At 40.6% G+C, this 25,564-nt stretch overlaps 2 protein-coding genes across 6 annotated transcripts in view; both read left to right on the forward strand.

Annotated features, from left to right (window-relative positions):
• RPGR (retinitis pigmentosa GTPase regulator) overlaps nt 1-10,107 on the forward strand; it is a 51,091-nt gene extending 40,984 nt beyond the window's left edge. For 3 of the 4 annotated variants that reach the window (XM_032449319.1, XM_015884557.2, XM_015884564.2), the window contains 4 exons: nt 4,681-5,025; nt 5,242-5,281; nt 6,366-6,454; nt 8,085-10,107. In XM_032449319.1, the coding sequence (XP_032305210.1) occupies nt 4,681-5,025; nt 5,242-5,281; nt 6,366-6,454; nt 8,085-8,309 (699 nt within the window). In that variant the 3' untranslated portion in view covers nt 8,310-10,107. The remainder of the gene's footprint in view (nt 1-4,680; nt 5,026-5,241; nt 5,282-6,365; nt 6,455-8,084) is intronic. The other variant, XM_015884573.2, reaches the window with a different exon arrangement.
• A 7,362-nt stretch (nt 10,108-17,469) lies between these two features.
• The window catches only part of SRPX (sushi repeat containing protein X-linked), a 32,636-nt gene continuing 24,541 nt past the window's right edge, over nt 17,470-25,564 (forward strand). For both annotated transcript variants that reach the window (XM_015884536.2, XM_015884546.2), the window contains exon 1: nt 17,470-17,649. In XM_015884536.2, coding sequence (XP_015740022.1) covers nt 17,580-17,649 — 70 coding nt within the window. In that variant the 5' untranslated portion in view covers nt 17,470-17,579. The remainder of the gene's footprint in view (nt 17,650-25,564) is intronic.

Here is a 25,564-nt window from a genome sequence, read left to right on the forward strand (position 1 = left end):
CTAGAATGGCTGCCCAGGGAGGTGGTAGAGTCACCGTCCCTGGCTCTGTTCAAGAGGCGTCTGGATGTGGAGCTATGAGAGATGGTTTAGTGGCTTGTGGTAGCAAATGAAATGGGAGGATGGTTGGACTACATGATCTACATGGTAGGACCTTTCCAGCCTTTTGATTCTGTGATTCTATGATTCTGTGACTTAAGGACTATATTTTGTAAGGATTTATAGCTATTTCTAATGTGTCTTTCCTTGGCAACATCCTGATGGGATAATTTAAATATCTATTAATATAATTATCTCAAAAACTCGTACTAAGTTATGGCAGTTAATAATCAAGGTCTTGAGTTGTCAAGTAGACTGTATCATTCAGGCTTTCATAAGTTTCTCAACACTGAAACATCAGACATAGACTGCTTTTTCTGTCTCTGTATGGTGGGTCAGTTGCAGGGCAGTCTGGTGGAATGTCCTGAATTTAATGTCTGGGTTCAGATCTTTATAACTTGTAAAGTACCCCTCCTTTCACACAGAATTGCATTTGTGGTTTGTGCGAAATGTAAAGTATTTGTGGTTGCATATTGATAGTGTGAGAGAGGAATAAACAAGGTAGCTGTAAGTAGAATTTTATATTAAATGAAGCTTTTATCTTCTTCTATACCTGAGAGGATATAGATCATTATAGTGCTGAAGGGTAGTATTTCCTACTTTGTATCGATGATGTTCTGTTCAACTGGAAACTCAGCAAGAGTCATCAATCTAATATGAATTTGGGATTGTAAGCCACCGTAGGAGAAATTGGATTTCTTAAAAGGGAATATAGAATACTTTCATTTTATCCAGTGTCTAGCCAGGGCACAGAATGCCTCTTACAATTAGAAGGCACAAAATGCCCCTTAAAATTAGAAACACAGCAGCAGTAATGCTGCAAAATTTAATGTGTTTTATTGGATGCTTCGTTGTCATTTCTCAGGGGGGAAAAAAAGACAAATTTGAATGTGTCCTCTATGAAATGTACAGAAAGAAGTTAAGCTCTGTTTTAGAGCAGACCTTCCAATAGCTTTCAAAAATACCAGTAGGACATAAAGTGTATGTGGAAATCAGTGGGACTTCTGTTACAATGTTTGGTGTGCCTTAAATCTACCCATACGGGAAAAGCTGAAAGATGAGAATGGGCTGTAAGACTGCTGATGCTTGTGCAGAAATTGGTTTTATATCAGAGTATTTTGAAATGGTGGATCTCCCTGGAGGGACTCAGTCTTGCAGACTGCAGAAACTTTAATAGTGACTCATGTGGCATCCTCTTCAGGAATGTATGGAGAACAGAAACTTATAAAACCTTTCTGCAGGCAGTTGTATTACGCATGGAAATTTGTCTTTGCACATGTTTTTACAAAAGTGCTGAATAATAATCAGCAGGATTAAGGCAGGATTCCAACAAAAAGCAGAATATTTTGGAGACGTATAAAGTACTCTAAGCTGTGTGACACAATAAAAGTGGAAATCAATGACTGTCCAAATTCACTTGCAAGTAAGTGGGAGTTCTGTGACCAACTCCAGGTACTACAACCTTTTTCTGTAAGAATGTGGAAAATATGCCAAAACTTCATCCACATGTGGGCCAGCATTCCCAAGTTCGTTTTCCCCTTAAGTCTTTTAGCATTAAGAATTCAGGTTTTTTATGTAGCACATTGCCTTCCAAACACACAAGGTTTTAAAATCATAGCAATACATTCTGTTTTGAAATTGCTCATCGTATTTCCTCTGTTTTGCTTAAGTGTCTGGGATTTATTGTGGTATGCCTTTTCTAAGTGATTAAAGATTAAAGGGTATTTTTGTATAATAGCTTATAAAAGTTCATATTTTATGTAAATAGTTTCCTATTTGTTTTGCGATTCTTTGTGAACAGCTTAAGGAATCATTCTATGTCTGTAAAGGTGGGGGTTTTTTAGTGTTGTTTTTTTCCTTTTCACCTTGGAAATTTATACTATTTATTTTCGAAATAAAGCAGACTTTTGGAAGAAGGCACAGTTTTGTGCATGAAAGCTATCTGAGCTATTTCAGATGCTGACTAATCTTGGGAAACAAATTTGTTCTGACTTGATGGAGTGAGTATCCTTTAGGTAAATCCATTTGCGTTATTTTTGTAGCGAATAGATTATTTTGGATAACTAAAATAAACTTAAAAGTAGAAATGCTGCTTTTTAAAGTAAGTAGTTTTACACTAGTTTCTTACATTAAGTGGTCACCTATACTCAAACAAGAATTCAGAGATAGATCTTTTCCAGTTATACATGCAGTAACAAACAAGCAAGCCGTAGAACAATTACATGACAAGCAGCTGAAATAAATCTATAAGATAATGCCAGCAACAAACAACTGCCTAGTACTGTGGTCTGTAGAGATGCATTTTGCGGTTGTTTTTACCAGTGTTCTACAAAGGAGCATTATTCACTTCCATCTGACAGCATTACGTACTGTGGCCCATAGGTCAACCTCAGTAGAGATGACCGATCAACTACGTGTCTTTTACTTCATAGTGAAGCATCAGCTGTGTGTATTCAGTTCAGTTATTGAATAGGCATGTAAGTAGCCATATGTATGTAGGAGAGGTTTTGGGTATCTAAAGGTAACAGGCTGGACCAGTAATGGGAGTAATCTGTTCTTTATGTGATTAAAAGCTCTGCTAAGCAATTGCTAATTTGTGGCTGCTTGGGAGAAGGTAGCCAAGGAATAACCATGTAGATAACTGTCTTATTTTCAGCTGTCTTTAATAATCTCTATGGATTATTAACAGTTTCCAGGGCAAACAGAAACATAAGTATATTTTCTGTAAACTTGAACTTCCCAGAACTCTCTGTTTCAAAGTGGTACACATAGAAATTACAGATTTCTCTTCATCACTGAGTTTTCACAAGATTTTAGAAGATCTGAGAAGACATAAATTGTCAGTGGTTTTGCTATTTTCTTCCCTAGCAACATAAATTGGTGGTGGCAAACAAAAAATATTTTGACTTCTTGGAGAGAGGCTGGGAGAGAATCCATAAGCTTTCCCTACTGAAATGCAAATTGTGGACAGCCAGGCTTCCAGAGTTTCCATAAGTTATGCAGGATGGATTGATAATGAAACAGTTAAGGCCACATAGAGAAACATGGTTCCCTGCAGAACTGCGATCTCGGGCTTAAATGAAAACCATTTCAAGTCTTTTCTTTTATGTTCTTTGCTACTGTTGACTTACTTAACGTGTCATTGGCCAAGTCACGTTTTCTGCGTATCAACTTTAAAGTAAAACTATTGAAGTTATTCTGGCAACATTATCTGTCTACGAGTAGGGAATATAAAGTGGAATAAGAAAATAAACCTTAGCACATGATGATGGAGAGTAATGCAGAGCTTAAACTGAGTCAAACACCTCCTTTAATTAGTAACATCACATTATTCAGAGATGATTTTTAATAAACTGATGATTAATCCATTAACATAAAAAGAATATCTGTAGTATGGGATTCTAATCTCTTGTTCACCACCACTGATAAACTCTCAAAAACATGACTGTAAGTGGGCATGTGAAAGTGACAGTAATAAACTGTGCTGTCAGAGTTGCCATTCAAAATGGCTTATGCTAGAAGTTGAAGAGATAAGTTGTTATCCAGAGATACCTCTGCCAAGCTGAAGGTGTAGTCAGTGGAAATCTGGTCAGTCAGGAAAACCGTCCAATTTAACAACAGTAGGAACCTTCTTTTAGCTCCACTGGTAGTGCTTTCTCTAGGGACATGTACTTAGTTACCCAAACACAATCAGTATCATGTCAGGTGTTATAGGATATCCTATATGGATGTGAATTGGAATCTATAATGATACTGGTCTCATGTACCTTCTAAGTACTTCCATGTCAATCTGTTGCTCTTTTTTTGGAGTATTTTATCCAGTGGGGTTATTTTCGCTTTTTTTTTTTTTTTTTTTTTTTTGCAAAGACAAAATCCAGTGCGTGAGTTGTCTCTAAACATGTCTGCATTTATATTGCATTTAATACCAGCTATAGTGATACCACTGAAATCTACAGATAAAGTATATTAATGATAAATAATATCCCTTCCAGGGAAGTTTAGGTGAAAACATTTTCAGTTTTTTATCATTCATTGTTTCTCAGATACAGCAAAATGTAAGAAACAGCCTTTTTCAGCTCCTAGAGAGGCTGTATTTGCTTTTGCTTTCCATCATGGAAACCTTTGCTTTTCTTCATGGGAATATTACTGAAGAATTGGGTGCATTAAGAGTTTGGCACATTTAGCTTCATTATTTTCTCAGAAAAGAGAAAAATAAAACAAAAGAAACATTCACACCCTTCCAGAAACCTGCTGTCATTTTCCTCATCCTTGTTCCAAACCCCAGCAGACAACATTCTGCAGTGATCACACAGTGACAAAGCCTTTAAACTTAGTATATCAAAATGTAAGACTTCAGTAGTGTTAACATGAGTTAACTCACAGTCAGATCTTTGAGAGTCCTTATTTGAGAGCAAACCCCAAATGAGGACACCTACCTTTACACTTGTTTTATCTACCTTGAAACATTTTCATTTGAATTTTCTTGGTTTTAGTCCAATTATAATGTATGATGAATTGGTTTAGGTTGAGGACTGTACTGTGTAGCATGCATTTCAAAATGACTTTCTGGCCATCTTGTCAAAGGAACAAAACTTGTTTGGAGATGAAGAAACAGATGATGAAGATGAAGAAGCAGCAGCTGTAGAAGAAGATGTGGAAGAGAAAGCAGTCAAAGAGGAAGATGAAGAAGCAGCAGCAGTAGAAGATGTGGAAGAGGAAGCAGTCAAAGAGGAAGATGAAGAAGCAGCAGCAGTAGAAGATGTGGAAGAGGAAGCAGTCAAAGAGGAAGAGGAAAAAGAAGAGGGAGAAGATGGAGAAACAGAAGCAGAAGAAACAGTCAAAGAGGAAATGGAGGAAAAATATGAGAAACACCACAGTAAAACACCTGAGGGAGAGAGAAATGATAATAGCACAGTGGAAACTGTAGAGGTAAAAGCTTTGCTCCTTTTAAGTTATTTTCTGTGGTACAGTTTGGTGTTCTGTAACTTGCATTAATTTCAATATATGTGTAGCTGTCTTGGAAAAGTTGTTTTTTTTTTTTTTCGGGTGGTTTTGATAGTGGGGAAAAATACATATGTAGGTGTTTAAATGATTTATTTTTTTAGCAAGTTTGAAAGTAGAAATTTCATTGTTTTGTCTCTATAGACAGAAGAGACTACTCAGACAGAGACCATCATTCAGCAGGGTAAGAATACAATTCCTGAGAGTTGAACCATTGCATGCATTCTAAAATGACTGAAACATTTCAAAAGATTTCTAAACAATCTCTACTATGAAAATACTGAACAATATAGTTTCCATCAGTGATTGGTAAAGCAGTTATGAAGAGAATGAAATTTGAGAGGGAGAAATTATTACTAATTGTTAATGTGTTGGAACTAAAAAACACTTTTTCCAGTTATGTTCTGGAGGATGCCCAGAAAAATAGACTTTCTCTTGGCAGGATTATCTTCCTTAAAATGAGTGTTTCTAGTTTGAAGGTGACAAAGTGATAGCAATTGGATTATTTCTCAAGCAACTTCGTTAGGAGCCGTGTTTCTTCAGCAGAGAAGCTTGTCAGTTGTTTTTTTCCCTGTCGCGGATGTTCACAACAGACTGTTTTCCACGCAATGCAGTAATTACTCAGAGCTGTTCAAAGATGCTGAAGATGTGAGTCTAGATGTTGCTTGCAGTCTTGGAGACCGTTTGAGTATATTGATGACAGAAATTGTAGAATAGTCTATATGTGGAATGGATGCTTAAACATCTTTCCATCATCCAGTGATGTGGAGGTTTTGATACGAAGTTGTTTTGTATCATTCATGCAGGCAGTATAGGAAAATATAAACACAGGAACGTTGACTCAGATGGAAAGCTTTCCTTTTAGTAGGGAATTCTATGGAATAAAGATTAATGCTGAACAGTTACTTGCTCTTAAAGTCAGCATTTCCATATTAGATTATACTTAAAAATTTGTTTACAAGACATTGTCTCCTGTCCATGAGAGGAAACTATGAGTGTCTGAGTCAAAACATTTTACATCATGTTACTGCCATGTGTGTTCATTTCCTGAAAATCAAGCATTTGGAAAATAATACTCCTGTACTGTACAAAGCTACTGTGCAGAGAAGTGTTGAGAAGCTGGGCATCATGTTGAACTGAAGATTCTGATTGCCTAAGATCTACATTGTATTTAGTGACATTCAAAAATCATTTGAATGACGCTTTTTTTCTGCTCTTAATTTCTGAGAATCATAAGGAAGTTAATATAAAGGTTTATGTTATTGTAGAGAAAGAAAGTACTGACAATCACACTGTGGATGATTCTTCAGAGAACACTGAGGACCAAGTAGTTGAAGGGATATCTAGGAGAAAAAAGGTAGGTAGTCTGATTTTTCCTTTTAATTTCAGCAGTGAACAGGAAGGTGCTGGGCAATTACTGAGCTGAAGCAAACAACCTAGTTTATCCGAACTGCAATAAACAGTTAAGCTGCTGAGCAACCTGTTATTTCTGATTAAAATTTGATTTCATTTTGTGATATCCCTGTATGTGTTGCTTATTGTGGAAGAGCTGGTTATTATGCACTGTCCATGGATCAAAATGAGAGAATTTAGAAGCTTGTAACCGATAGGTCACAGCCTGAGACACTGATTGAGCGCATGCTAAAGGAGCATAGTCAGCCCTTGGAGCACTGGTGGAAGCAATTCACCTCAATTCACCTGTGTGACAAGAAGGGGTGGACCCTACCTTTACCCCTCTCTAACTTCATTTAAGGGCTGGCAGCTGCAAGGGAAGCATCTCTACTTGGAGATTGCCTCCTTTGGAGTGTTTGGTGAGCCCTGATCCTTGGAAAGGTGTAAGCAATTCTTTCTTTATTACTGGATTGTGACCTCTAGTCTTCTGGAGTTATCCAAAACTGGTTTAAAGCAGCTCTAAATGCTGTTGTCTATCCTTACATATATTAAATGCGTTTACAAGCAGTTTCTGATAGAGGCTGTCAGGTATGCATGTTGATGTATTTTTTTACAGTTCTTCTCCTTGCCTTTAAAGTTATAGAGGGTCTAATAACCTCTATATAAGGCAGGTAATACATAGATTTAAGTAAAGAGATAAAATGACTGCTATCATTATACCTGTGAAGTGATGTTGCAGTTATGGATTGAAGGTAACAAGACTATTAAAAGTAATCACCGAAATCTTGAGCACTCTTACTTGTCATCTATTTATTTGTGACATCTTCTGGTTTTACACCAGCTTATCTGATGGGAAAATAATATTAGGCTGAAAATAGGCTACATTTCATAATAGGGCATGTAAATGGAAGTCATTAAGCGAGTATGTACTTTGTGAAAAACACAGAATGTGAGTAACTGTTTTACGTATTATGTAATTGCAGTAAAAACTGTTCTTGTTGAACTGTAAAAAGTTAAGAGGCAGTTTTGTGACTAACTCCTGCTATATATACTAACAAAGTGCGGTGTATATCTTTGACTTGAAATATTTCTTCTGTTCATACATCATGCTCTGACGGAGTGGGTAATAGAGAGTCATCTAAGACATACCCAGTGGTAAACTTTGTGATGAAAGAAATAGCAAGTGAATAAAAATAAGATTCCTATAATTAGCTAGAAAGTAGCTGGTGTTTCAAAAAGATTTTTTCTTATCATCAGTTGTTTCTCTTGCTCTTAAAGAATAACTGTGTGATGCTTGACCTTCTTGTATCAGAAATCCTCAGTTTAAAAAGGACTATTCTATTTAATGAGTGTCAGTTATTTATATATTTATATATCAGAAATTATTGTTTTGTGTATGCAACTGATGCTTAGGGTAGTTTGGTTTCTTCTAAAGGCAAGTGTATAATCCAGTCTGCAGATTCTCACACACTGCTTTCATGAGCCTAGTCAGTACTTCTGAACAGTGAATGGCTAGTACGTGTTGGTAAAAGTTGGAGCATGTTTTTTTCTAGGGCCTGTTATTTACATGGTCGGTTTGTTTGTTTTTACTCCAGTTTTCCCTGTTTAAACGAAAACCACTGACAGGCCAGAAGAATGTATGTAACAGAAAGGAAGATGTATCTGAAAAGCCACTCCAAAGTGAACAAGAAAAAGAAAGGGAAGATTTAGCTGGTGGAGACAGCAAAGATGAAAACCAGGATCATACAGTGGAGAATCCCAGGGAAACTGTGACTGACCAGGATGGAAGGATAAAATCTTCTACTTGTGTATTACTGTAACACTGTGATAATATGTAAGAATGTGACGGTCTTAAAGCACACAGTGCAGTTTATACTTGAAAACAGTTACGAGTTACTGGAACTGTTGACGGTTTGATTCTATTCTTTTGATTGTTATGATTTTAGACATGCAAACCATTCTCTTTGTATTTATTGTTAATTTTAACAGTTGCAGTTGATGCTTATCAGAATCTTGCTGGAGTTCTGTGGCCTTAACTGTTAGTGTTGTAAAACAGAATATATTTTTGTATGTGAAGTTGGATACCGACACGTCATTTTTTTTTACTCGGTGTCTTTATTCTGTTTCAGTCTAAGCAGTTTGATGCTCTTGCAAAACTCTAAATATTTGATGTAGGATTGCCAAACTGAGTGAGATCATTGAAGTTCACATTTTAAAGAGGATGCTCAATTAGAAATATGTATGCCTCTTTCTGTTTTCACTTAGAAAAATAGCAATAAATGCCTCAAGTATTCAACACTGAGGCCCTCATGGAGGAAATTACTTAGTATGTGCCTGATTTCCAACATGGCAGTAGTTGGAAGCTATACCTTTAATAGTGATGCAAGCATGTGAGTCAGTATCCTGCCAAACCTGAAACTGCAGAAACCTCCCTAATTTGGAAGCTGCTAAATGCCTTCACTCTTGCTGAAATCAACATAAGGTGACGGACTCTCTCCTCACAGTCAGGCAAGATAAGAAATGGGTGTCAGTGTTGTAATTTTAATTGGATTCCAGTTGTATAGTCTTCAAACATCCATGGTATGACATGGATGAACAGAATGATTTCTTTTAATTAGTCGAAGGCAAACTCCCTGTGATTAATCTGACCCAGTATCTGCTCGCCCCTTACTCAAACATGCATAGGTTTTATGAATTAGCACAAACTCTAGGAAAAAAATACGTATAAAGAATTAATGTTAAACTGAGTACTAGTCAGAACACTTTGCAAGGGACAGATGGTCATTATAGAAAACCTAGGCATCCTTTTTTCATTTCAGTGGCATACAAATATGTTATGCCTTTGGCCATGTTTGCTTTTGGATAATTAGTTTTTTCTAGTTCCAAAGTTGCTTAAGCTGCATACAACAGAATCATAAGTGTCTGGAGTTATGTTTAGCTGGAAAGTTGATGCAGCTGAATGTTTAGTTCCTGTAAGTACTCCAGGTGCCCAGGTGCATTCATGGGGTCTCCTTTATGCTACACAAAGCAAAGCACTAAGAACCTGGATGATTTGGTCATCTTTGCCAGAGTTTACTTATGATCCTTTTATTTTGATCTCTTATTTTCCTTTTAAGTTCTGCAGTGAACCTTACTTGAGCCTTTTCCCAGCATTCACTGTATTTACATATTTTTCTCAGTTTCTTGAATGCACATTTTGTGTCTGTTCTGCTTGGAGACTGTTGCGAATGTTAAAGAAGTAGAAAAGGAGAGGCAGACCAAACAGTATCTTCATAAATTTAAATGAGCTTTAGTTATTTTTTAGGGGGAGAAATTCAATCACAAGTTATTACCATAAGGACAGTTTCTTCTTTTAAATGTGAACTATTTCAGTGGAAAATGTAACTTGAGAGTGGTAAGTACTGTTTGTTACATCTGATGCTACCAAGGTTTACATAATGGAATCTAAACTGATGCACATCAAAGCTAGTTTAAGGGACTCTCACATTTACCTGGTCCATACCAGATGATCCAGTTTGCTTAGGAAAAAGCAGGAGCAGATTAATCTATTCAGATACCTTTTTTTTAACGTTTCTTCCTTGGTAATAAAAAAGGTTAAACAAATAAAACCAGTTACGTGTACATGTGTATTAATTTGAATCTTCAAAAAGCTCATACGATAAAAACATTTTTAATATTAAAAGGCATTTGTTGACTGAACAATAGTGAAAACGTTGTAGAAATGCTTCTGGTGCACATAGTCTGTGTTACTTTCCCAGTAACAATTTAAATACTTATTCCTTGATTTCACAGCCCTATCGTACAACTGAGATTGTGCTTCGGAATTCCTGATTCTCCCAAACTTCATCAGCAAAGCAAAGCTACCACTAGGTGGAGTTTGTGTTCTTCGAAGGGACAGCTGCATCATCTTGGTCTGAAGCCAGCGGTTTTCCTTATGCTGGCCCCGAAAAAGCAGTTAAATACACTCATTCTATCATTTTTTCTGATTCAGAATTCTCTGAAAGCTCTACCTCTTCTAGATTCTGAGGTTCTCTGGTGCTTTAACAGTTGCATACGGTGGTAGTACTGGTCAACTAGACAGGTCCCAGACAGCCAGAGACTTACACATGTAACACCCATCTAAGAAGGCTCAGAAGGAGGATGCAGGGATCTACAGGCCTGACAGCCTTTCCTCAGTATCAGGGAGGATAATGAGTACATCTTTTTCAGTGACTGTGTGACAAGTGCAGGACCAGGGGCTCAGGCACAGCCAGCATGGGTTCGCAAAAGGCTGGTCCTGCCTAACCATCCTCATCTCCTTCTATGATTGAGTGACCCTCCTGGTGGCTGAGGAAAAGGCTGTTGATGTAGTCCATCTAGGCTTCACCAAAGGCTTTGGCTCCATTTCCCACAGTATTCTTCCAGAGAATATGGCAGCTGGGGGCTTGGACAGATACTCCCATTGCTGGTTGAGGAACTAGCTGGATGGCCATGCCCAGAGAGTGGTGGTGAATGCAGTTAAATCTGGCTGGCCTCTGGTCATGAATAGCGCTCCCCAGAGATTGGTACTGGACCCGTCCTCTTCAGTACCTTTAATGATGACCTTCAGGAGGGCATTGAGTAAGTTTGCAGATGGCACCAAGTTGGCAAGAATTTTTGATCTGCCTGAGGGCATCAAGGTCCTACAGAGGGATCTGGACAAGCTAGATGATAGGGCTGAAGCCAATGGAATGAGGTTCAACAAGACCATATAAATGCTGGGTCCTGCACTTTGGCCGCAACAACCCCAGGCGGTGCTACAGGCTTGGGGCAGAGTGGCTGGAAGACTGTGTAGAGGAAAGGGACCTGAGGGTATTGACTGATTGATGCTTGGCTGAACATGAGCCAACAGTGTGCCCAGGTGGACAAGAAAGCCAATGGCATCCTGGCTTGTATCAGAAATAGTATTGCCAACAGCACTGGAAGTTAGTTTCCCCCTGTACTCAGCTCTGGTGAGGCTGTAACTTGAGTGCTGTGTTTTGGGCCGCTCACTGCAAGAAAGACATGGAGGCCCTGAAGCATGTCCAGAGAAGGGCAATGAAACTGTGAGGGTCTGTAGCACAAGTCTTAACAGGAGCAGCTGAAGGAACTGAGATTGTTCAGTCTGGAGGGGAGGAGGCTCAGGGGAGACCTTATTGATCTCTACAGCCACCTGATAGGAGGCTGTGGAGAGGTGGGGATAGGCCTCTTCTTCCAGGTAATAGCAATAATGTCTAACACAAAGGCATCAGACATGGAAGTGCAAATGAAGCAAAGGCCTGCCACTGAATTCTTCCATGCAAAAAAAATGTCACCCACTGACATTCATCAACAGGCTCTTGTTCATCACTGGTGAAAATGTAGAGCTAATGGTTGTGACTGTGCTGAAAAAGAGGTTTTAGCACAGAATTTGATCTATCAGAGTTAATGTGCTCACTCCGTTGTAGTCTCCATGAACATAAACAGGAGGCATTACTTTTGGAGTGAAAAGTGTCTATGTGGCCTGAGACAATTCCTATTCACTCAGTGCAGCCCAGCCAAGCCAAAGCTTGGACATCTGTGGACTAGATGATCCTAGTAGTCTTTTCCAATCATAATGAGTCTGTGGAACTGTCACACAACTGTTTGTTAGGTTTGGCTGAGTGTGAAAGCTTAAGAAAGTCCTAAATGAAGCTCAGCTTCATAGGAAAAAAACAATAAGTTGAAGTGTACCATGCTTCAGGAATGGCATTTTATGACTGATTCTTTCAGTAAGGGTTTCTTCTGTGAGTCATTTTTTTCACGAGTCTATTCATGAAACTTTCTCTTCTGTGAAGTCCAGAGATAAAATTTGAACTAGGATGTGCATCCCAGACAAGCTGCTTTATGCATTTGCCTCTCAATAAGATATAGCTCATGTTTTGCATCTCTCATGTGATCTTCAGAGTTCCTAATATATTAAAAAGATTCCCACAGGGCAGGATCAGTGCTACCACAGAACTCCTGCTTGATAGCACTAAAAGGCTTCATAAAGGAAGCCATCTCCTTAAATAAGCAGTTAGTATTTTCTTATTGTTATTTGTTTGTGTATCTCTACAGCTAAGAATGTAGCTTGATTCTCACAGAAAACCATTGAACTGATGGTAGAACCATTGCTTCCACTCCCTTTGGGAGGTGAAATACAAACCTGGTCTGAGATTTTACCACTAAAGGAATAAATAAATGACTAAAAGGACACAACAAGTGGAAAGGCTTATTACTCAAAAAAATTCTGAAACCAGTAAATAAATAGATAAATCACAGAATCATGGAATCATTTGAGCAGAAAGGGACCTCAAAGGCCATCTACTCCAAATCCCTGCAATGAACAGGGACACCTACAGCCACATCAGGTTGCTCAGAGCCCTGTCCAGCCTGACCTTGAGTGTCTGCAGGGACAGAGCAGGGCATCCAGCACATCTCTGGACAACTTCTTCCAGATGTGTGGAACACTTCATGGGACTTGAATCTAACCCCTACTGCTGTGATGCTCTTCTTGGTCTCATGGGTTATTCCTTCCTACAAGAAAAGGGCTTGTATGTTTGTTAAGCAATTTCCAGAAACACAGGATTTATTACTATCTTTTCTATTCCTAAGCAGGTTTCTGACTGAAATCGAAAAGGAGAGAAAATGCTGGTTAGGCAGTATTTTATACACCCAAAGATTATAATAATATATCAGATGAACTTTGTGTAACTTTTTCCTTTTTCTTCCAGGAAATAGTTATATAACAGACAAGCTGTGTCCAACTTTTGTCCCTCAGGAAGATTTTAAGTCACGCTATTGACATCAGAGTAGTTGAAATGAATTAATATGATAATAAACCAATGTAAGTCTTGACAATCACAAGCACACAAGCTAATCTCATGTGACTATCAATAAAACTAGCAAGAGCTCACTTGAAATGTACTTATGAATACATTAACCTGTCCATCAGCAGTGTCTTTTGACATCTACAATTTTGACATTTAAGTATACCAGAAACGCTTTCTTACACCCAAAGCTCATTCTGTACTCAGTTTCCATTAAAACCACAGGCCAGATGCCCTGCTGAATGGGAAAGGGGTGGTTCTTACAGTAGTTGAGGTGCACTACCGCTCCTGATACCACTGTCAGCACTCCTCATCCGATACCTCCACATGAAGGAATAATGCTTAGACTTACAACAGCCGCCTGGCAGCAGAGCTGCTTAACAGCACAGAAAAGTGTCAGGAAATCTAAATGTGAATTAGCAGCAGAAAGGAAATCTATTTGAATTAGATTTTAAAAAGTAATATGGAGCAAATTGAAAAGTACCCCAGGGTTGCATAAGAAAATGATAAACATTTACAGTTTTCTCTCTTTAAAATACAGTGATCTGTAACTTTCCTAAGGTGTTTTTAAGAGCTCTGTAATTTAGACTATTCACTGCTCACAAGGGTTACATTTTCACACCTTGTTACATCTAAATCCCTTCAGGAACGTAAATAGCATCCTAGTGAAGCATGATGAGACCACTCTTACTGGGTAGAACTGGGGAAATTAAGGCTTTGATAGCAGATCTGCTTTGCTCCATTACTTATCTGATGAGATGTCAATCAAACTCCAACCTATTTGCTTCCAAGACAGTGCTGGAATTGCATTTTAATCACAAAATGGAATTACCAGCCTCTTTCAGATAGTAATGACTCAACAAAAACATTGCAAAATCTAAATCTGGCCAAATTGCTGTTCTTTTATTTGTGTGCAGAGAAATCTTTCATTATTAAGATCATTCTCATTTGATGTTGAAACAGTTTAGGTACAGCTGTTTCCAATTAAACTCATCGAAAGCTGAGATCTTACCAGCTAGAATTCAAGAGATATTAACAGCTTTAACAAAATGAAACACACAGAGTTTTTGATGTGTAATATGTCTATGATACATTAAACCATGCATCTCCTGATGCACCACATAATATTCTTAAAACTATTACGCAGGATTCTTTCCCCTGTATGCTCCATTTCTGTCTTGTCACTGGAGTGGACAACAAACTGGGAGTCTTCTGGGTGGAAGAGGAATGTGCAACTGGTATTCCTGAAGAACTGTTGGGTATGTATGCTATGTACACACGGCCGACGTAGACTTCATGCTGAAATTTCTGTTTGATAATTATCACTGTTTTGAAAGTTACAGAACATTGGACTGCATCTTTCTGATATTTACATCCAGTGATGAAGCTTAAAAGCCTTCCAGACCCATCCTCCAGTGTTCTGGTTTCTGTCCATATCCCAGAAAAAAAACCCGCAGCTTTCTAGTAGAGAATGCAAAATGAGCAAAGTCTCCTCAACAGACAGGCTGTCTTCAGTGGAGATGTTTTGCAAACAGCACTGAATGAAGCATCTGCTCTGCTGAACTGAAACACATGTGCTGGCAGAGCGGGTTGACAGGTATTTGTTGACAGCAGCATTATGGTAAGATTGAGGAATTTCCTATTTCATTCCCAAGATTGAGCTGCATGTGACACACATCCATCTGCCTCCTTCTAGCCTTTTTTGCTTTCTTTTCCTCTCAGTGCTTCCATTACTTCATCACAGCAGTGCCCGCTCAAGTGCTTCTCTTCCTTCCTTCCTGTTATGGCCACAGGTCAATCCCAACCTTTCCTTCCTTTTCAGTTTTCTCCTGTTGGACTCCTCATCAGAGGCATAAAAACCTCCCAGCACTGAAGTGCACCCAGCCCACATTGGACCCTCCTTTTGTCATCTTCTTATCATGACTAACAGAGTCCTAGTGGGTCTTCCAAAGCTTAATTACATGCAGCTGGGTTGTTGCTTTGGATTTGCTTGGTTGTTGTTTATTTCTTCCCCCCCCCCCCCCCCCCCCACACACACACACTCATTTTTCTTACGATTCTTTACCATTTGGTGAAGAAGTTTAATCAGATTGTTAAACTCTATTAAAAACTGCATGTCACTGAATTTCCCCCTCCATTAAATGCTGCTTTTGTATTATCACCAGATAACTGTGTTAAGTTACAGCCATTCTGGTATAGGGCAGGAAAACCATACCTAGGAACCTCTATTTAAAAAAGCATGAAAGAGAAGTCATGTGCTTGAATTTACTCATAGGCATATTAAGAATATATCTGTACGTCTCCTACAGCACTTTTTGCTTTGGGACTTATTATATATTAAACTAAGGCATTCTCACACCACGGCACAGTGGTTACTTCTTGTGCAATGCCAGTAAAACCCAGGACTCCATAGAACCACAAGCTTATATATTTGGAATTTTCTCTAAGACTCTTTGAAAGCTGAACTGGAAGGAAAAATTAACCAAGACTGTACTTTCAAATTCAGTAAATGTTACACTTGTTTAACACGTTCCCAGTACCATTTTCTCCTATGAAAAGCTCCCTTAAGAAAAAGACTTAACAAAAATCTGATTTGTTACAATTATTATTATTTAAATAAAGTTTTGAACTTGTCCTTCAAGGCCCAGCCTTTTGAGAGAATTTACATGACTGCTGTCCTAACCAAGGCACAGAATTAAGTGTTACATTGCACAGGGAACTCTGGAGCCAAACCACATCTGAATGAATGCACACCTCTGAACCGCAGAATCGCATCTTCTCCTGCTGAATTGCTGCCTTGCTGCATAGATAAATCGCAGAGATTATCATTATTCATTACAGACTTCTTTCACTTTAATCCTTCCTATGACATCTGCGCCAATAATAATAGCCTAAAGCGATCCTTTTTCCTTATTCTTCCACTTCCAAACAGAGTAACGTTGGTCTTTTTAATCACATTTCACGTGGATCTCTCTTCTTTCCTTAGGCTGATAAACTGCAGTTTAGTACTAGAAGAGACTACCACCATTTTTTGCTCCTTTCATTCATTTATTTACTCAGTTTTAACATAGTGATAACATTTAAAACCTGAATATCACAGACCGGCCTACTCCAGCTGCATCTAGAGCTGGCAGTGCAGGGTCTTGTGGGAGAAGAGCTGATGTTGGTGTTCCAGCACCGACACAGTGCCCAGGACTGCACTCCTGGGGCAGGGCTCAGTATGATGCCAGGTGTGGTGTGCTGGGCTGGGGAGGAGTGCTGCTTTGTTCCTATTAGAAGAAAACACCTGGGAGGAAGCTCCCAAACGCAGGCTCTGGAGAGACCTCATTGTGGCCTTCCAGTTCTTGAGAGGAACCTATAAACAGGATGGAGACTGACTTTTTACACAGTCTGATAGTGATAGGGTGAGGGGGAATGGCTTTGAAATAAACGAGGGGAAATTTTGGCGAGATAGTAGGAAGAAATTCTTTCCCTGGAGGACAGTGAAGCTGTGGTGCCCCATACCTGGAGGTGCTCAAGGCCAGGTTAAATGGGGCCCTGGGCAGCCTGAGCTGGTGGGGGCGGCCCAGCCCACGGCAGGGGTTGGGTGTGTGGGCTGTGAGGTCCCTCCAACTCAAATGTGATGCTATGATTCTGTGATTCTCCTGTCCTGTCCTACTGTGCAATTCTCAGCAGTGCTTTAGCTAGGCCAGAGCTTTACTGCACCTTCAGCTGCTTTTCAACATAAAATAGGTTTCCTCTTCAATATGGAAAAATGGGGGAGGGAGGAAGCCAACATGTAGCTGTAATAGGGCTGACAAAATTCAAACTTTAATCACGAGTGTCGGAACATCTGATGCTCTGCCTACAGCCCTCACTTCTGTAGGCTACTGCTGCTGAGGGAATCTGCTTTCATCTGGAAGGGGGAAAAAATGCCTCTAGCCTTTGTGGTTATGGAAGGAAGCCTTGACAGCGTGACCCCGACACCCTAGCAGCTCAAAGAGTTAAGGGCATACTCAAGGTCTCCAACCTTTTTCTCCTTAGCCTCACCATTCAAGCCTCCGACTCGCGATTTCCGACCCCATCCTACAGCCCCCCAGGCCCCGCGGGGCGGGACGGAGGGAGGCGGAGCGGTCTCCGCGCCCCGGCGACGGCGGGAGGAGGAGGAGGAGTCTCCGGCGGAGCCCGGGAGCCCGCTCCGAGGATGTCTCCGTCCCACTCCTCCTCCTCCTGCCCCTTTGCCGCGCAGCCCTCAGCCGGGAAGGGCCGTCGCCTCCTCGCAGCATGGCGAGCCGCTGCTTGCGCCTGGCCGCGTTGCTCGCCCTGGCCGCCTGCCCCAGCCTGGAGTACGAGGGTAGGGAAGGGGCAGCTCGGGGGAGTGGGGTCCCGGGCTGCGGAGCGGGGATTGGGGGGAACCGTGGAGCCTTTCGTCGAGTTTTGGTGTCCTTGTGGGATCGGGCGTGGAGAAGGCTTGGTGTAACAACTGGGAGAGTAAATGGGGCCAGGTCCTTGTGATCCTGGTGCTTACAGTGCAGCCTTATGTTGTTTCACTTCTGCTTGTTGGAGCGGGTTTTAGCAGAGCTGGAAGTAAGCTGAAACGTAGGCCCGCTTTTATGGCAGGAGTAAATCCACGTGTAGCTGTAGCCGCTACTCTAAAGCAGCTGTGTGTCATGGAGTTAGAGATTGCTGCCCTGAGATTGCTGCCTTAATAGGCTGTGCAGGTGAGGCCGGTGGCGTATGGTCATCATTCAACAGGTGTGGTCAGCAGAGATCTGCGGTCAGAGCAGAGTGTGCTGGGGGTTAGGTGTGGATCCATGTGCAGGTGTGTTAGGGTACACTGGCACTGCAGAGAAAGCAGCCAGGTGGGGAAGGTGTCAAACAGTTCCCAGCTGTTGGGCAGTTATGCTCACCCTGGTGCTGTGCTTTGCAGCCTGAGCCGTCCTTATTGCAGCGGTAGTTCTGGCCGTGCAGGGGCATGAGGTGGCATATAGTGATGGTGTTCGAGTCCAAGTTAGTTTTTATGTTGTTTTTGCTGGCTACTTTCAGCCAGCTGCTTTCCAGTGTGAAAGATGCTTCTATGTTTTTTCTTTACAAAACGTGAAGGTATTGGACGTGTCAGCTGCTAAATCAACAAAGACAACGGAGGTTTCTATCCTGGCATTTCTTATTGGAATGCTGTGCTGCCAAGCTCCCTTTATTTTCTTAAGAAGATGACTGAATGCCTTACTTTGCGGTTCATGTCAATGTTAGTCTTTGATTAGTTTGCAGAGGATGCTCATATCCTGTTCTTCTTTTTCTTTCTGAGAGGCCAAAATGGAAGTTCTCCAGTCTCAAAAACCCACTGCTTGCATATCATCTTCAAGCTGCCCGCACAATAGCCTGCTTGTTTCAGCTTTCAGTCATTTGCAAGTCCAATTCTCCTCTTAGTGCTTAATGTCAAAGGCTCCAAACACTTTAAGCTTTCAGCGGCTGTATTTATGAACCCTTAAATTGAATTAAGGTTTCACACTCCCTTTCTTTTGTGGTGTTTGTTTGGTTTTGTTCTTAATAGAGGAAAATGTGATCTTTGTTCAGATCTTTATTCTTGCTATGAAATCAAGTGAAGCTGTAAATGGGTGGTTTTCCCCTCGTTACCATCCATAACTGTGCACATCAGTAAGTCCATAAGGAAACTAGGTAACAAAAGTAAGAGGAAGTGGTTATGTTGCATTAAAAAAGCAGCTTTGTATTAGAATAGGACGTTGTTGGGTGAAGAGATGCCATTAAGGTCACCTGAAGCCGATGTGATTTTATAGAGCTGCATTCAAAACCTGTATGAAATATAAGCAACTGAAAAACAGTATGTACAAGTGAAATGCTTTGAAACATAAGTATGTGTTCGTATTAAAAATGCGCAGATGGAAGTCTGATTGTGGGAAGAGTAGCTGTCACTGCGGGGTGAGGACTCTGTTGGTGAGTTCTGGCTCTGCACCCATTGAGAGAGGGGCGGTTGCTGCCCATTTGAGTTTACGCTGTAAGTAGACAAGAGATAGGCACTGTTCTATGTATGGCAAGCTGTAATGAACTTGGCACTGCAGTTAATGCCTTGATTCCTATTCAGAGCTCCTCTCTGTTAGAGTGGACTGAAGAGCAGGCAGAGAGCCATCTCCAAGCCCCTAAAACAGCTGGTGTCCTGTATTGCCAAGGGTGGGGCCCCTTGTGTCAGCTGAGGTTTTTCTTAGTGTGTTTTTTAACACAGCCTGCTGTCTGCCCCTTAACCCTAGGTGACTACTTTTGTAGGAGCATGTGCAAGATTCCCTTCTGTCCTTAGTTCTGTGTATGCTGGTCCCCTGAAGCCAAGTGCACCAGTACTGCATGTGTAGAGAAGGCTGATCTGGATGTCCCATAGGCTGTCTAAAAACAGAACAAAAAGGCACTGGATGAGTAACAACTGAGTTGTGTTTGTGGCTGATGAAGACACAAGGAAAAATATTTGGCATGCTGCTATATCAGCATGTTGTGGGATGAGCCACTAGATTGGAGAGTCAGAGTCTTTATGTATTTCATGTGTAACTTGGGCAAGTTGTGTAGGCTTGCTTTGCTCTTGCTTACTTTCCTCCTCTGTGAGTGAAAATAGCAGAAAAGTGCATTATTGTGAAGTAATCTGGAATGCCTATGTAAAATGTCTACTATGTATATACTGATTTATAGTAAGAGTGAAGTTTGGAGATGGGCGTGGGTTTCATCCTGTGCTTTCAGATGCCTTGACGTACTGCTGATAAAATTTCCTTAACTGACTGAAGACTAGAGAGTGTATGAGGAACATCGTTTACAGGAATGTGCAGTGAAGATATAAGTGATGAGTCCTATTTTCCTGTTGTTTGATTTGATTTGATTTTTGACTCCATGTTGAAATTTCTTGCAATTCAATTACAGCAGATAAGATGTCTTGGAGGGGTCACTGAAATAGTTGGTATTTGCTAACTTGTCTCACATTAAATTAAAAGCTCACCATGCAGAATACTGCAGGCTGGCTGTGAGTTCTTTGCTCTTAATAGCTTCTAGCTGTTAATTATATTTCAAAGAGTGCTATTAAAGCTGTTGAGACAGAAGATTTATGCCGCAATATCTTGAAAGTAGCTCCAAATGAGAGGTTGTAATGTGATGATTCTGATGTTTCCTGTAACTCAGAATAGCTCTGTAAGGGCTCTGCAGCACAACTGTAGCTTGTTCTTCTGCATCTCTCTCAATGAAGGGGAAAAAGGTTTTGTATTTCTTCAGAGACACTTGTGGAAGTCAGTTTAAATTTACTCAAATTAAGGAATGTGGAAAGCTTAGCTTTACTGATGTCTTCTCTTAGCTTTTCTGAACAATACTGACAACATTTTGTTGTGCTTGAGGAAGTAAATGATGCCTTTGCTGTGTACCTAATGCACAGAAACGTGAAGGCAACGGTTATATGGAATGTAAAGTTCTATCGAGTGCAAAGTCAGGATGATTAGAAATCCTTCCCCCACCTCACGTTATTCTTTAACTAGTGCTTCTTGGCAGCTGCAGGTTTTTTCCTCAGAGAAATATCTAAAATTACATCTTCCTTCTAAGTTCTGTGAAGGTGGAAGGAGAATGCGTTTAGCACAAGACCGCGTTCAAAGGCTGGTACCAGCATGGCCAAGTGACCTTTAGTGCATCCAACACTGGGGCTGCTGAGCTGGGAGCTGCTTTCTTTCACCCCTTAGTGCACACTGACACAAAATTGGCAGCAGGGATGGGATGTGCATCGTTACTGGTGCTGAATGGTGCTGTGCCATTCAGCTGGCTTTCTGCAGCACATCCCTGGAGGTGGAGGCACTCCCAGCTGCATCACATCACCCACCCTCTGCCAGCTTGTGTGACGGCAGCTGGAGAAAGCCAAGCATTTTTGGCATAGATTTTTGCCATTTGAGCAGATACCACTTGTACAACTTCATGTTTTGCCTAGTGAATAAAAATGTGTCTGCATATGAGAACAGATGACATAAGTGGGATTTAGGCTAGAAGCTGTTTTCAGATACCAAGTTTTGCTGATGCTTAGGGCCTAAAAACAAATTAGTGAGAATATGTGAAATGATGGGTATTCTGGGTTGCTTATGTGAGATACCGGAGGGTCATTTTGAGCTTTTCTCAAGGGGTAAAAAACCATGTCTAAAACATGCAATATACACATCATAGTAATTCTGAATTGTATTGATTTGTTTGGAACTGGTGAGTAAATACTTGTATACATGCATGTAATTCTTTGATTTGTACAGTGTTCACATTATGATGTGCAGCTGTGGAAGCACAGAGAAAACTTCTGTGGCTTTAGAGGAAATCATATGATAATAACTTTTATGTTACTGCTATCTTCTGCTGCAGGGCAGTGGATAAAAATATACCTGTGTGAGAATGCTTCATGTGTGTAATTTGGATGACTTGGAAGCTTGTGTTATAGTGAAACTTTGTTTTGAAGCTTCTGAAATTACTATGTTGCTGTTAAAGAAAGAAACCCTTTTTTTCCCAGTTGTGACAAATCTTACATTTTACATAGCTTTGAATAGACACTTTCTCTTCCACTTTGAGATGGAATTAAAGACATCAGATTTCATTCTTTCCTATTTTTTGCCCCGTTCTTCTTTTCAGGAAATATCACTGCTTTTTAAGGTGCCGGATTTAGGCCTTGCCATACATCTGTACACTAAAAATAGTCTTGCAGTTTGGAAGTAGTCATGTACTCAAGCCTCTCCAGCAGTGCCTTGTCATGCTACATGGCTTACCCATATAGCCTACGCTTAACCAGTGTGGGCTGGCAAAGGGAATCTCTGTGCAAAGTCTGTCTCCTTTGTGGCTGTCCCAGGAAAGTTGTAACCTCATAAGATCTGTGGGCCTTACTGGTGTCCCACTGAGGTCTTTCTGTCAGACTTCCTGACAGTGGCTGGCAGATAGGGTGAGATGTTGCTTCCAGCTGCCACACAGTTGTAGGCCTCTGCTGATTACAGTTCTCTTTAAAGTTTTCAATTTTTGAACAGTGCACTTAAAATAATGACTTAATTTGCATCTTCCCATCCTGAGTCCATCCATTGTGGCTTTCTAGTTATAATGTGTCACTCCTAAGTAAAACAGGCCGGAGTTAACTGGCTCTATCCATCTATTCCTGAAGATTAAAAGCCGGTTGGCTCGCAGACATCCTCTCCTCTAGGCTGTGCTCTCCTGATTTGTCTTTCTGTCTGCCTCACTGCTACTTTGGTTACATCTGGATGCGAGTAGGAAATCTGTATCCCTGAGAAATAGGAAGTAGCTATAACTGTGAGCTAGTCTAAGGAAATGTATGATCAATGTCATCAAATTCTGAGTAGTTCTCTAATAAGAGGGGTGAACACCTGCATAGAAGATAGCAGTGCTGTTGGTGCAACACCAATGCCTTTTTATCCTTTCTACCAGTGCACTTGATGGTTTGCAGCGATTAACTGCCTGAGAACTTGTTGATGATGTGTCCTGTGGTCTCTTCAGAAAATACAAGCACTGGAGAAGAGAAGGCTCCAGGGAGACCTCATTACGGCCTTCCAATACTTGAAGAGAGCATATAAGCAGGAAGGGGGTATAACTGTTTACGAAGGTGGACAGTGATAGAACAAGGGGGAATGGTTTTAAACCAAGAAAGGGGAAGTTTAGATTAGATATTAGGAGGAAGTTTTTCACTCAGAGGGTGGTGACGCACTGGAACAGGTTGCCCAAGGAGGCTGTGGATGCCCCATCCCTGGAGGCATTCAAGGCCAGGCTGGATGTGGCTCTGGGCAGCCTGGTCTGGTGGTTGGTGACCCTGCACATAGCAGGGTGTAGGAGGGTAAAACTGGATGAGCACTGTGGTCCTTTCCAACCCAGGCCATTCTTTGATCTTAAATGTGTGGCATATTTATAAAATGCCTTAGATGTTTTAGGCATAAAATATATTAAAACACATACGTTGCTTGTGTGCAATAAAAAAGAAGTTGGAGCTTATCAAAAGATAACACATTTAGTTTATGACTGTCTGTTTTTCCTGTTGGAAAACTAAACCAGTTTGCCAAAATGAATCAGTACCAAGGAATTAAATGTAAGTCCTTTATTTCAGTAACAAAGTATTTTCATATACATAAGCCTGTCACAAGGAAAGTAAGTTCTGATTTATGTGCAGCTGATGGATATTGGTTTTGAAGTGCAGTTCAGTTCTAGATCTACTCTTTTGGCTGTAACAAAGTTATCCTTTGTTGCACAAAGACGGTGAAAAGCAGGAGGATAGGGAAAAGAAAAATTCCATATTGTGGCACACTACATTATGAAATAATGTACTGCTAATGACTTTTGTGCTGTATAGGCTTATGCCGATGTTCTCCAGAACGTTTGGGGCCTGATTTAAATAAGAGCACAATGGTAAGAGAGGCAGATAAAAGGCAAGAACACGGCAGGGAAAGGTGTAACAAAGACCTTGCGGCTGGGTGAATTAGCTGTTGCACTGTTTACATAAGCTTTGACTGAAAAGCCCAGCACCGTTCAAGCAACGGCAACAACTTATGTTATGGTTTATATTTGCTTGAGTGGTTCTTTTATAACCACACTTTGTAAGTCACTTCTAGTTTTCTCTGAGGAAGGTGCTGTGAGGAACCACTGCCATATCAGTGAGATACCCTGTGTATGAACAGGGGAGGAGGATTTGGCAGGTTTCTCTTTATTGCAGTTTGCAAGTTCATGCAGGATTGCATCTCCTCAAGGCTTGTAGTTCTCAGCCATCTCCCATACACATACTTTGGCCCATTAACAATCTCCTGAAGACTATTGAAGTCTGGAGTATGTATTACATAGGGGCACTGGCTGACGGATTGCTCCTGCTAACAGTTCTTGCTGGGAAAGCAAGTGCTCTTGAGATGATTGAAACCTACTCCTAATGTATCTTAATTTTCCCAATGTATCTTCTTTCCTTTCCGGGAAGCCAGCCGGATCAGGGATTTGATGAAACAGAATGCTTTTCTGTCACTTCATGCTTCAGGCATTCACCCAGTTTCACATTGGCAGATGTTGGCATGTGGCAGGCTGCTATGGAACTGGTTGCTCTGCAAGCGAAATATGCCAGAGAGCCTCTGTAGTGCCAAGGGGCAGAGGAGCGAGTGTAGGAAATAGCTCATGTGGCTCCTTGCCTTCTGCTGGGACTTGTGCAACAGGGGCTGGCAGTGGGGCAGGGCCTAACCCAGTGGCTGCACCCCCTGTTCCCAAGCACTGAGCAGAGCCAGGATGGTGAGTGGGGCCCACTGTGACCCAGGGGCTGTTGGGCAGGTCAGCTCCCAGATGGAGCAAGGGACAACAACTAGATTGTCTGTCTGTCTTTAACAAGACCTGAAATCTCACAACAGAGTTTTTCAAGCGTTGATGTTTCGCTAACTGTGAAATATGATGGAGTCCTATACTGTCTTTATGAGGTGAAAAGGTCTGATCTTTGGTATATGCCCCCTTTTAATGAAATAGCATGATGCTCAGAGAAGAAATGTGAGTGATGTGACTAGAATTCAAACAAAGCCGTAAATCTGTTATATAAAAACATCTCTTTATTTTTATAATACTCTTGTGACTTCTGTGGCGTGTATGTATCATTAGTGAAACTGAGATTTCCTCATCCATATTCTCACAAATGGCCATGACAAGCAATTTCAGAAAGAAACCAGTTTGTCTTCTCATTAGCAATGTAAGTGAGAACGTGGAGAACATCTTTTCAATTGGGAATTCCCACTGAAAGAAAAATGAATGAAAAATGAGTTAAGGTTTGGTGGGAGCATCTCAAATGCTCCTTTAAAATCTGCATTATGTATTCTGGCTGTAGCAAACTCTTCTGAGTCTCCCTTAGGATATAATTAACGTTCATTAATTTAAACAAAATATGCAAGCCAGTTCTCATCAGTTGGTTTATACAACTTCTGTGCTTTTGGCTGTGAACTCCATTTTAAGTACTGTTTGCTTTGAAGCAATTTTTAATACTAGTCTTCAGGGAGAAATTAAATTCCTACCTCCTGAGTTTTGACAGCAGTTATTTCTTTTGGTCTTCCATTGATAAGTTTGCTATTAAATTTGAAGTACCTGTGTACCTGGTGGGTTGTTTTTCATTTGTTTCTCTGTACAAGTTCCATCTGTTTTTCCATCTTCTTTGCTCGGTTTTTTTACCTGCTCGCCACTATACGTGGCATTAAGTCGGTTCTTCAGCTCTTTATCCCTAGTGTAGTGCCTGTGTTTTTGATTTCATGTTACCTTTG

The sequence above is a fragment of the Coturnix japonica genome, chromosome 1 (genome assembly GCF_001577835.2).
Source record: "Coturnix japonica isolate 7356 chromosome 1, Coturnix japonica 2.1, whole genome shotgun sequence".
NCBI classification, from domain to species: Eukaryota; Metazoa; Chordata; class Aves; order Galliformes; family Phasianidae; genus Coturnix; species Coturnix japonica.